General features: G+C 39.6%; 1 protein-coding gene across 4 annotated transcripts in view; it reads right to left on the reverse strand.

Moving 5' to 3' along the window:
- The window catches only part of ADAMTSL3 (ADAMTS like 3), a 170,481-nt gene that overhangs the window by 46,800 nt on the left and 111,139 nt on the right, over nt 1-12,542 (reverse strand). For all 4 annotated transcript variants that reach the window (XR_011681472.1, XR_011681471.1, XM_071441394.1 and 1 more), the window contains exons 9-15: nt 12,097-12,254; nt 11,014-11,125; nt 8,252-8,390; nt 6,652-6,702; nt 2,415-2,619; nt 1,462-1,609; nt 717-801 (exon numbers count right to left, since the gene is read on the reverse strand). Coding sequence is in view for 2 of the 4 variants with exons in the window: in XM_071441394.1 (XP_071297495.1) it covers nt 717-801; nt 1,462-1,609; nt 2,415-2,619; nt 6,652-6,702; nt 8,252-8,390; nt 11,014-11,125; nt 12,097-12,254 (898 nt within the window). In the remaining 2 variants the exon portion in view is untranslated. The remainder of the gene's footprint in view (nt 1-716; nt 802-1,461; nt 1,610-2,414; nt 2,620-6,651; nt 6,703-8,251; nt 8,391-11,013; nt 11,126-12,096; nt 12,255-12,542) is intronic.

Here is a 12,542-nt window from a genome sequence, read left to right on the forward strand (position 1 = left end):
AATATCTATATATTGAATATATTACACATATAAATAAATGTGTGTGTGTGTGTGTGTATGCAATGTACACAGGGGATACAAGGAATTGTGTGGATGCCCTAACATACAGGGGTCAGGAACAAGTGCAGCTGGATTTAAATTGTGCTTTCATCCCCAGGACTTGCAAGGCTTAACCTCATCAGTTTTTAAGAGGACTCACAAAATCCAGATGTTATTTCACACATATACACATGTAAAATAGCATAACTTACCCCCATAGATGCAGCTAAGCACAGAGATCAGCAGGTTTTTCTCACATTATGCATTGGTCTCACCCCCCAAGGAAATCCTGGCAACCCTACAAAGTACCTCTTAAGTTTTAATACCACCACTACATTCTTGAGGTAACAGCTATGACTGGGATAAAACTAAAGTTATTTAATTTATTTCTGCTGAAGCATCTCCACATGCATTAATTAGGGCTTAATCAGGCTAAAACCAAGATCCCTTTGAATTCCTGAATGATATAGGGGCACTATAACAGTGTAGCTGTGTATCATCCAGAACAGGAGCTCCAGAAGCAAAGTTACTGAGATGTAAAATTAGGAACAGCTCACCACAGGACTCATCTCCCATGGAGGGCCAACTGTCAAAGCAAACTGCATAGTAACAATCATTCCAGAGGTCTGCAAAACACACTGGAAATGTTTCTTCACTGCAAAAGGCCATGTACTTACGCTGGCTCTTCTGAGACTGTGATGGTCTCTTCCATTTCATGGGCCTGTTTAAACCATGGCAATTTTGCTTCCACAGGACTTTTTTCTGGTAGAGGACAAAGATTCGAAACATTCAGTAATTTCTCCAAAATCAAAGCAATATGTAGATGTCAGCATTAATCACCTCAGAATTTCACAGTTGAGATTGCTTATTGATCTAATGCTTTTTTAGATATACAGAATAATAACACAAAATTTACCAGAAAATTTCATCATGCTGCTTGAGCTCCATTCTTTGTTTTAAATTTGCAAAAATGGAGAAGGAAAAAGGAAAATAATTTGAGTAAAACTTAATGAGCTGCTGAGAATGTTGACACCAGGACAACACACTTAATTTAAAACAAACAAAAACATCCCAGGTGATACATATGGAGTTTCCTTCCCATTTCAAGTATTATTGAACTACTCCTCCTCCCTGTGTTAAGCTCATTAATTCTGATTTTTGACCAGACTATATAGATTTAGTTGGCATGTTCGCTTCATGACAGTCTGGCCACATTATCAGCAAAAAATATCAGCAGGGCACTTTTACTAGCACCAATAATTAAAGTGCTTGTTTCTGCCAAAACTGGGGGAAAAAAAAAAAAAAAAACCCAAACCTAGTAAATTCCAGCTTCTGGCATTTCTGAAAAAGGTTACCAGGGGCTTTTAATTCTCTGGACAAAAAACGCGAAACAACAACAGACCCAGACAAAGCTGCAGTTACCTTTTGGCTTGTAGCAGGGCACTGGCACGATGCACTCCTCCTTGATGTGCAGCTTGAGCTGCGGGTTGCAGCCCCCGACGTGCTGCCCGCGGTGGTCGATGCACAGCACGACGCGGTAGCGCAGCCCCCGGCCGCAGGTCACCGTGCACTGGGGACACAGCAGAGCCCCTCAGCCTGCGGCTCCCACCGCCCAGCAGCATGGCACACGCAGCACCGAGGGGCTCGCTGAAGGGTTCCCACAGAGATGTGAGAGTTTTGTCCCTGTGTTGCTAGGTGGATAGGGAAAAGGTTGATGCTGGGGAAAGGAGTCGAAGTTTTGGGAATGCAAGTGGTTTTTTGGGGTTTTGTGAGGCTTATCTGGTTGGCAGCAGGCTGAAATAGAAGTGGCTGTGCGCTGAGAATGCACTCTGTCACGGTGGTGATTTTCAGTCAAGGCTGGGTCAGGGGAGCTGCATTTTCTACGCTTTGGTGTCACTGATGTCATCTGGATGAACTAAGGAATTACAGGGGTGCTGGCCTATCTGACTGTATCAGATAACCACAGCCAGGACAAGCTGGCTTAGGCTATTGTTACTGTAATGAAAGGTAAGAATGCTGGAAAATCACCCTTGCAGGCTTGCCAACCCCTGAGACAGACATGCCTTTAACTATTACAGCCAGTGAAATACTACATTTATCAAGAACTGAGACATAAATGACCTGACTGCAAAGGGGCCTGACCTCTGTCTCTAACTTCTGCATGCAAAGCAGGAATTCAACAGGCACAAGGAATTCCACATGCATTTTGCTCCACACAGACAGAACTGCTTAGAGCAAACTTTTCCCAGTAATATTGAGTATCTTTCAGGTCTATACTTTTCTAATAGTCCTGTGCTAATAAATACATGGTAACACAAGACCAGACGCTTTCTTTAGAAAACAAGACAGAAGGTCTAAATTACTTCTCTACTTACTTGAGACCACTCCATTGCCACCCATTTTGGACAATCAAACAGATTGCAGGTCTGAATGACTTTGGGCTTTGGGGCATACATGCATTTCCATTCCTCCACTTGCAGTATCTCTCCATGGATGGTCTCCTCTACACACACAAAACTTCTCCTCTGAATACCACCTCCACAGGAAACTGAACATGCAGTCCACGGGTTATGTTCCCACCTGGGAAAAAAAAACAAACTCATAAGGCTCTTTCTTATTTCACTAACCTCTATTAAAAATGCAAAATATTGAGGCCAACCTTAGTGTCAATTAAAGCTTACTGGTAGCTTGGTTGCTGGATTCTTACCACATACAAATACATTGACTCTCAGACCTACCTTGAGTTATTCAAGGCTTAAGTTCATGTGCAAAATCAGAAGTAGAATTGCAAATGTAAGCATATTTCAAAACATAACTGAAACTCTTATTCTCACACATAAGTTAGAAACTGTGAATATACTGAGTTTGATTACTGGAACGAATTTATTTTCAAATAGTCTAAATCATCTAAATTGAATACTTTTGGCAACTAATTTGCATGATCACATAGACACTTATTACCATTGTCAGAGACCAAGAAGCCCCTGTATTTAAGATCCTATGAAGTCTGAAAGACAAAGACAAATCTGGATGCCCTTAAAAATGTGTTCCTGAAGGAATTTTTATGGGATTTCTAATAGTTTGGGTCAAGCCGGCCATTTCATACCAAACTGCTTTCATCCATAAGGACTGTGATGAAATTAAATTGTGGCAGGTACCATTTGGCTGGTCATGACTGCAGTTCTGCAAGAGTTTCCCACCCTCATTAAAATGCCATTGAACAACCTTGTATTCACACTTTCCAGCTTGCTTCAAGCAAAAGACAGCTGCTCATCCATCTCAGCTGCTTTGGCTAACTCAGCTGATGGCTCCTGCAGCAGGGAAATGCACAGATTAAGGAAAATTTGGGATTAAGAAAAGCCTGTGAATCAGCAGAGCTCTGGGATAGTAGCCTCTAACAGAGATATGATAAACAATCTGCTGGGAAGAAATATCTTCAAAATGGACATCTATTCACAATCTTAACTACAATAAAGATGGAAAATGTTGCACCATCTGAAGTGAGAAGGACATGGAAGTTTTTAGGCAACAAACTCAGTTTCATTTACCTCTTAGCATGAATGCACATTTAAGCAATTATCTCTCAAAAAAACCTAACTTCAATAAAGTCCTGCTCCTCTCAAATTTAGACATAACAAGCTTCTATTGAAGTATTTGTCTGTAGGTTCCAATGACACCTATACAATATCTCCTCACCATTTACCTTCTATCTCTTCCTTTCTTTCCATCACCCTCCTGAATCAAAGCCCTTGGAAATGATTGAGTCCTGCAGTACATCTTAAGGTTCATCAATGTCTTGTTAGTTAAACCTTATCTCTGTTACTGCAGAGGCTCAGAAAGGACCATGAAAATAATTATATCTGTTCTGAACAATGAACTCAGCAAGGACTACAATATCCCACTAAAATCAATTAATCAAGAATAATCAACTTGGCTATCATAAGGGAAGTTATAATATCAAACTCGATGAAGCAAAGGCCAATAAATCAAAGGTAAATTTAAGCAATCTACTTTTTATGATGCAGCAAGTAAATCAAGGACACTTCCTATTTTAGGCAATTCATTAAGCTGCCTACAAAAATATATTAATCATGATTAAGCTCAACAGAAGAATGAATATGAAACACAGAGCAAGCCATGGGACATCAGCCATGGAGTACACTCAAAAGCATTCTGAATAAAGCTATGTGCTGAGATACTGATGTCAAATCACAATAACAAAATGCATTTGAAGAGCAAGAGTTACACTCTTCTTTGACTTAAAGGAATGGCCACTGTTAACTAATTTTCTTTTTAAAAATCTGGAACTAAAGAGCAATTAACTATTTAATGAATTAGCAGCTCATGGATTTATATATGTAAGGCTCACTGTGCTGTATGTAATATAAGGCTTGCAAGTGTTTATAGCGTGAAGTTTTATAGTTGTTTTTCTTTATCTCATCAGTTTCAAACACACTCCAGATCCCATACTCCCACAAGAATTTTCAAGATGGAGTGAGGTCCATGGCTACTGGGGAAAAGGGGGGTCTTGGGCAAGCAGTCAAGGAGATACTTTCCAGAACCCACAGCTGTCAAGGGATCCTCAACAGTCCAACAAGTCTGAAATAAATGGAGGCAGTCCAAAAGCTTTAAAACAAAATTTTCATCCTGGGAAATTTTTCTATTTATTTCAAAAGAATTCTCCATCTGTAAAAATATTTCAGTGGGGCATTTACAACTGTAGCCACAGGAGAACCCTTTCAAGATCTTGTGGTGTGCACCACGACTTTCCCACAACTTCCTCGTGCGAATGGGAAAGCAGTGGTGCACTCCACAGGACTGCCAGGCAGCCTCCACATGGCCCTGGTGCTATGGAGGAGGTGAGGTGAAGGACTGCTGCTGGAGGTGAAGCAGTCTGCACAGCTTTGCTCCAAGCTGCATCCAGGACTTTGGTTTTCCACCCACTTCTCAGGAGCAGCCTGGGTCAGCATGCAAGAAACAGGTAAGAGAAGAAAAGAGAAGAGAAGAAAGCAGAGCCAGCACAGGGTAACGCATTCCAGCTCCTTGCAGGCAGCAGCACAGACAAATCCTGCTGCACTGAAGCAAGACTTGCATCCACACTGGACCAGAGTCACCTCCTCACGCAGGTAAACAAACTTTGAGCTGCTGTTTTCTCTCAGCAACTCCTTCAAGAGAAGGTGTTTCTATGTCTTTGTGGTGTTTCCTTACAAGCCCTCCCAGTACAATACAGCCCATTTCCTCTCTCCTTCCTGCTGGCACCAGCTCTGAGCCCGGCTTGGCTGCCTGCTGTTTTACAGTCCTTCCTCTGAAGCATCACCCAGGAAGACCATGATGCTTTCTGACAGAGCACACCGAGGTGCTGAAATGAGGTGGGACTCTGCCTGCGGTTCTTAGTGTTTGAAATAAGAGATCCTGCCCACAGCTTTATCACAGACATAATCTATCTCACCACAGTGTCATGCAAATGTGCTGAGCACAGTAAAGCACAGAAAGGGGGATTAAATTTCTCTTCCAAGTGGTCTCCAAGCCCTAAGTGGTTCGGAAGATGAAATACTCCTGTAAATACATTAAGCTGAGTTCCAGGAGAGATCTGAAGTACAAAGGCATTGGCAGAAGAAATGGAAAGGGAGAGACACAGAATATAATTAGAGAACTCTACAGGATAAAGCTATAAAGGAAAAAATCCCCATCTATGCCAAAGTAGATGCACAGGACAGCAGATGCACAAGGACAAATTGCTACAGAAATAAACTATGACATTTGTATCAGCTGTAATCAGTAGCTCCACTAAGCTGTGCAAGTCTATGATTTCATTCTTATTACTTCATATCTTTACTTCTTTAGAAAAATACACATTATTCATTACATGACATAATAAAGCAGAGGTTCAACTCACATAAATAAGCAACCAACTCATCGACTATAATTCTTTACATTAAAAGCAAATGTGACTCAATACTGTTTAATCCTAACATTCTTTCTAAAACATCTAAGGGTTCCTGAGAAGTTTTAAATCCTTGTAATTGATTCAGGTGTTAAAAAGGAAAAAAAAAAAGTAAAAAAAGTAACAAACTGTTCTCTGATGCCCTAATTTAAGGAAACAGATATTTCAACAATTTTGTATTTTGAAAGTGATGTGTCATCTTTGATGTCAATAAATTGTCTGTAGACTGTGGATCTAAAGAGGAGAAGGATCAGATCTCCCAAGAGAAAAAGAATTTCCAGAATCCTATACATAACAAGGTCTGTTTTATAAAATCTCATACACTGTCAAAAGAAAAACCTTTCAAGACAAGAATTCATACATGCAGTTTAAAGATGATGATCTTCTCAGCACTACAGCCAGAGAAGGCTGAGGGGGACAACTGTTTATTTTAAAGACTTCACATTGGTATTTTCAAGAAGAGCATATTAACCTCTGACTGTTAAGCTAATCATCCAGAGCACACTAAAATAAATCACAAGATTCAGAGATGTTTACAGGACTCTTGTAAACTTACCCTCCTGTATAAAAAACCCTCAAAATATGTCCCATTATCTTAGTACTGAAGTAGTATATTTGCAGTGAAATTGTGCTGAAGCTGACACACATGCTATCCTGGTTATACATACCGAGGAAGTGGCTGGAAGTGATCATAGGGCATGATTTCTTTAAATCCATCACTGTCAAAAAAAATAAATATTGCATCATTACTTCTCATACCCAAGACTGTACATCAAGTACATACTTTTATGTGATCATGCTTGAAGTAAGCAATTCCCAATGTGAAATGCAGGAATCTTACTTCATTACACATGAGCCTTATGACTTGTATAATCTTACCTTTTCTGCATGGATAAAGAACTATTCACCATACAGCTTCTCTATTTCATACCACCATAAAATATTAAATTAGCAAGCCTCCAGCAGAAAAATTTATTATCAGTGACCCTTTAGGTCTGTGTTACTTCATTAACAGAAAAATATTCACATACTTCTATCTGTAACAAAGACTGCTGAGGGACATGAGTGTCAGTGAAATAAATACATCAGAAGATTAATCCTAGATAGGTTCTGAATGCTGCTTAGGAGTCTTCTAGAGCTGTTTGAAGTACTTAGCACAGAGCAGGCATAAAGCTTTACTTCCAATGCTAGGAAATATGGTAATATATCCAGTAGTACTTTCCTTTTCCTGACTGTATAAGCTAAATTTGCAAGGTAAAATATAATTACATCCTTTCTTTTCCCTAATTTTCCTATTCCAGCTTTGGAACATTTGGCACCCATTGCCATCAAGTATTACTGAACTCTTTCTGCTTCATACAGTGATCAACTCTCCAGGAAAAACTCTTGAAAGTCTGCACATCTATAACTGTTAGAGGTCATTATCAACGATTATGTTCAACAGGAATGAAAGGAAATGGACAGTTTAGCTATAGGAAATTAAATCCATTGAGAGTGTTTCCTTTTCTTGCATATAACTCTAGCTCAGCCAGCTGGCATATTAATGTGAGGTTCTGGGACTTGATACTGTGATGTTATTTTAAGATTCTTTAGCACAGCCAGGAAACCTCACCAGACAATCCAAAAGTTAGTTTGAAATATTGTAGTGCAATTCAATACAATTTATTTGTACTGTAGCCTTTACAATTTGGCACTAATATCCTGTGGCATTCGTACCAAAGGATATTTACTTGGAATGATTTTATTTTTAATGCCTAGTTTTAAAAAACCCAAACAAATAGACCCAAGCTTCAATTATTAAATTGTCAACACTACAGTACCAACGAAGAATCAAACTTTTATGGTAGGCAAATGAATAAACCAAGTTAAACCATATGCAAAACTTGCACTGACTGGAGCTTCTGTCTGGCTGTTGAGATGTTCTGAATGGCAGCATCAATAAATCCAAAAGGAAGCAAACCTTCTGTCCTCCTCACACAGCCTCACAAGATCCTCCCACTGCTGCTGTACTTCTCAGCAATAGACAAAGCAGAATTAGCCCTTTAGTAAACTGATATTTACAATATCTCTGTATAAGCAAAATCCTCTATTCTGCAACACTGAAGAAGTGCCACACATCTACTGGCAGAGATATCAGCCTTTGACACATGCAATAACCAACCAAGATTAAGTTGTCTTAAAGATAAAAAGAATTGAAATTCAGTAAATACAATTCCTGCTTCCTTAGTAACTGCCTGTGTCACACACAAATTTGTTTGCCATCCAGACCTGGAAGGGCAGGGATCCATGTTGCATTCCTTCAGCTTGGGCTTTGGTTTCTTGTTTTCTGGATGATAATGGCAGTAGTGGTCAGGAACAACGCGCTTCAGACGAATGTCCACGCACTCAGCTGAATTGAGCTGGTAACCTAGGGCAGGAGCAAAGTTAAATATTGTTAATGGAGATAAAGTAAAACAGCCTTTTCTCCCATGGAATTAATTTTCTGTCTTACTCTTTTTTGGTTTACTTTTAAACAAGGAAACAGGAAATGCACAACCAGACCTTCCTTTTAGGCAGTTCAGCACAGCAGTTATATTAACCTGTCTTAACACTAAATGAGCTTCCAGCTCTTTATTCTACTAATATTCTAAGAGTAGAGGCACACATATTTCCTTCTGATGCAGAAATACTTGTACTGCACCAGCTCACCTGTCAGAAAGCAAAACTATGAAGCCATATGGCTCTAGCACATGTTCCACAATGTATAACTGCCCTCCTCCAAGGAGGAGTTACCAGTATGTTGGAGAGCTATATTAAACAGCCATTCATGCTAAAAGAAATAAATACTTGAGACAGAAAGCCAGAGGAATTGAAGATGGGATCCAAAAACATTGCTAAGGAACTGTAGAAAACCAAGAAATAGATTCAAGAACATTCCGAGTTGAAGAGCCAACAAAAGAAGACTTGAACTAACTACTCAGTGAAAAAAAAATAATAAAATATGTGTGGAGACTGGTTGCAAGAAAGGATCTGGGTTTTATAAACCACTAGGTTATTTTTTGGCTTAGAAAAAAAGACTCATTCAAAAAAGCTTACTTGGACTTAAACTGAGGAGAGGAGGATGTTCTGGTATGTGCAAAGAAAAAAAGTTTTAGACCACAAGAATTAAAATCAAACTGAGTCAACAAACCAACAGCACAAGTCCCTGTGCCTACTGAAAATGCTAAGTATCATGTGTCAGTGGCTTCAGTTGTGTGTCTCTTGGCTGATCCAAAGTGTCATCATGCATGAGAGTGACAACCATAAAGAACTAAGCAGTTCCAGTGCTCACAGCATCTATGTTTCAATTCTTGCAAGTACTGAAAGGACCCAGAAGAAATGTCACTTGCAAACAAGAGAAACAGTTTTTAAACACTCTTGCTCATTCAAGCTTGACTCTGCTTTATGAGATGCCCCTTCCAACACATGGAAATTACAGAATTAAAGATAGAGGCAGCATCCAAGTGAGGAATGGCAATGCACTAATTCCAAATCTCTGTTGTGAGGAACCTTTTCTTTTACTGCCAGTACCAGATGCCAAACAGACAATCTGGACACTAAGTCCAGATAAATCTAAGATAACAGGTTAAAGCCAAGCAGCTGCACTACAACTTCTCTGCATGCCATTCTTAACACTACTACTGTCATGACTGAGCAGCTCAGTTTTTGTGCTTCTTCAGTTCCTGTCCTCCCTGCCAAGCCCCTCTGACAAAGGTACCAGTTTTATATTAGAGGCAAGCAGCCACAAAGCAGGGCTTTGAACACCCTGGATGGTTTCAAAGAGATTGACATGCAGCTATAATTTTCAAGCCATAACAGCAGTCTGAATAAGGCTGGATTTGAGCCAATACCTTTGAAGGTAAATATGTCCCTTGGGCTATCCAGTGTTTACATGCAGTCCTCAAAAGTAACTGTGATGCTTTATACTTCTTCCCTTGTCAGACAAGTTAAGGAAAAAAAATTATAAACACAGTGTGATGGAATCAACAGAGGATATGCATTGCCACTCAGAGCTCCAGCAAGGATCACACTTCATGAGGCCAAGTATCTCATAAGATACAGTAGTTTCCTGTGGGACTGCATATCAGACACATACACTGTCTGCATTTCAGATCACAGGAAGGTGCAAATGCCAAAATGGATGGTCCTTCAAAAGATCCCCAGACTCTGCTTGTACTTTAAACATCTCTCACTCTCTTTATTCATGCCCCAAGCAACTATTTAAACCACATTTGCACTCTCCAGAAAATCCCTGTATCGGTATCACCAGCATCCTGCTCTGTTTTCCAGGTGACCTGGGAAATGCTGGCTGAAGGGAAGCTGCTATCTGCAGTGTCAAACACTCCTCCTACCATGAGCTCACACTTTTTTTGCAGAACCAGACATGACAGGCAGTGGGCTGGGCTGGATAAGCAGAATGAAGCTACACTTCATCTAAGCTGCAGTGCTTAAATCAGGAGTAGATGCTACAATACCACATGTGCTGCTCTAGCCACCATCAGGACTGTCTAAAATCAGACAGCCAAAGGTACTGATAGCAGATGTTCTTTAAATTCTATTTACCTATTCTGCTTTCTGTATAACTAATTCCTCAACTAAATGTTCTAAAACTCACCCCCATGTATACTATTGAGGCTAGAAATACTTTTTCACCTCTTGATTATTCTTATTTTAAAATCTCATCATGTTTCTTTGCTTACTTTCCCCAAATATCCACTATGAGCTGCAATTTTCCATTTTGAATGTTGTATTTTTTATTCTTAGTCAATGTTCTTACTCAAAACATCACTCATGGAAAAACATGACTTCCAGTGACAACATGTAAAAACCTCTGTGCTGATACCAGCTTAACCAACCTGCTTAGCTGCTGCTCTGTCATTTATTTTGCAGAGGAATTACCAGTGGGCAGAGAAACACAAACATCTAATCACTAAAAATGCAGAACAAAGGTTGTAAATCAGGTCCTTTTAATCTTGAGCTGTTATCACTGCTGAAGAATTGACATTACTTACCTCCTCCACACGTCACTGTGCAGGGGAAGAACTCTGTCTGTCTCCACTGGTGACTGATGGGCTGATAGAAGAAGAACTGAACCACACTCTCTTTTGATCCAGAGTACCTGGTCTGAAGAAATTTCCATTACAACACACATGTACACTGTACTCAGCTGCTCATGCCATTTCAAAACAGAGTTCATGCATAATAGCAGTGCAGAATAAGATGATGAGAGACATAAAACCTCTAGAAAGTATAGAGTAGCCATTAAATTTAGGTTCCCAATAGTCAAACATTTGAATGTGTTTTATTTTTCAAATTATTCAAGGTATTAATGTGACCATTTGATTATCTATCCTCAAATAGTAAAGTTCTTAACTGTATTCTGTTGGTTTATGTCTTTGTTAGCAAAAATTTCAAAATTTGCTGCAGAAGGAAATCTAAAAGTGATCCAAGCACACTGTCAGACAAGTCCAGCTGCACATGGTACTGGAGATGCAAAAGGAAAACAACTGAAATTCTGTTTCTACAATGTGACAGGTAAAGCCAGGCAGTCTGATAATACTGAAACTTCTGTCACTTCCAATGCCAAAGCGTCTGAGTGCCTTCCTGTGGCAGTCAAATACTGATATGTTCCTACTTATAAATATCTTGATGTGTGATGCGAGCCACTGGTATGTGTTCTGGACAGAAAAAAATTAAAATGATTGGAAATGGTCAGTGGCTGGATTAGCACTGTCTGAGGGAGAATGTAGGGTGCTGCTGGAAGCAGTGCTCAGGTTCAGTAGGTGGCAGTCTGCAATTGGATTAGCACTGCTCAGGGTCACACTGCTACTCTTCCAGCAGTATTGAAAACAAAAGTCCTGGCCATTTTTACCATTAAAGATCCTGTGGTACTTCCCACCCCAGGAAATACATAAATCACATAACATTTTAATTTATTTGGATTTTCTTGGCATAAATGATCTCTGGACTGTAATTAGGATTTCTATCTTGCTAGCTAAAAGATTTTGTTGTGTTGCTACAAGGTGATGGACAGCCACCAGAGTGTTGCATGTACTTGCAATAACTTTGTAGATTTGTACATTCACACACCCCACCTTGATAATGAAATCTGCTCCAAGAGGCCCCTGGATCTTTATGATTTCCCTGTCTGTGCTCTTCTGAAATTCAACAGTTGTATTTTCAATGACAAATGTTCCAGGAGCATTGAAACTGTGCTCTCCCTTTTCTCCTTGTAGTGTTTTTGACTCTATAACTAAAGAAGAAACGTGCAATTAGTAAACTTAAACAGGTTTTTGTTTTCAAGAAAGTCAGAAAGCAATGTTTACAACTTTGCCTTGCAAGTACCAGCTGCATATGTGCAGTAAAAACACACCCAGAGAACCTGTGAGAATATTAACTGCTTGAGATTATAGGCTGATAGATAATTGCAAGACAAGTCAACACAGGAATATCTGTCTGAACACACTATTCTTTCATACCAGAAACACTTCTGAGACAGTTTTTCCTACACCAAGTGCTCTGTAACACTTGATATAAGCAA

Source organism: Agelaius tricolor, unplaced genomic scaffold, assembly GCF_023055355.1.
Source record: "Agelaius tricolor isolate 1412-34295 unplaced genomic scaffold, bAgeTri1.0.p SCAF_16, whole genome shotgun sequence".
Classification (NCBI taxonomy): Eukaryota; Metazoa; Chordata; class Aves; order Passeriformes; family Icteridae; genus Agelaius; species Agelaius tricolor.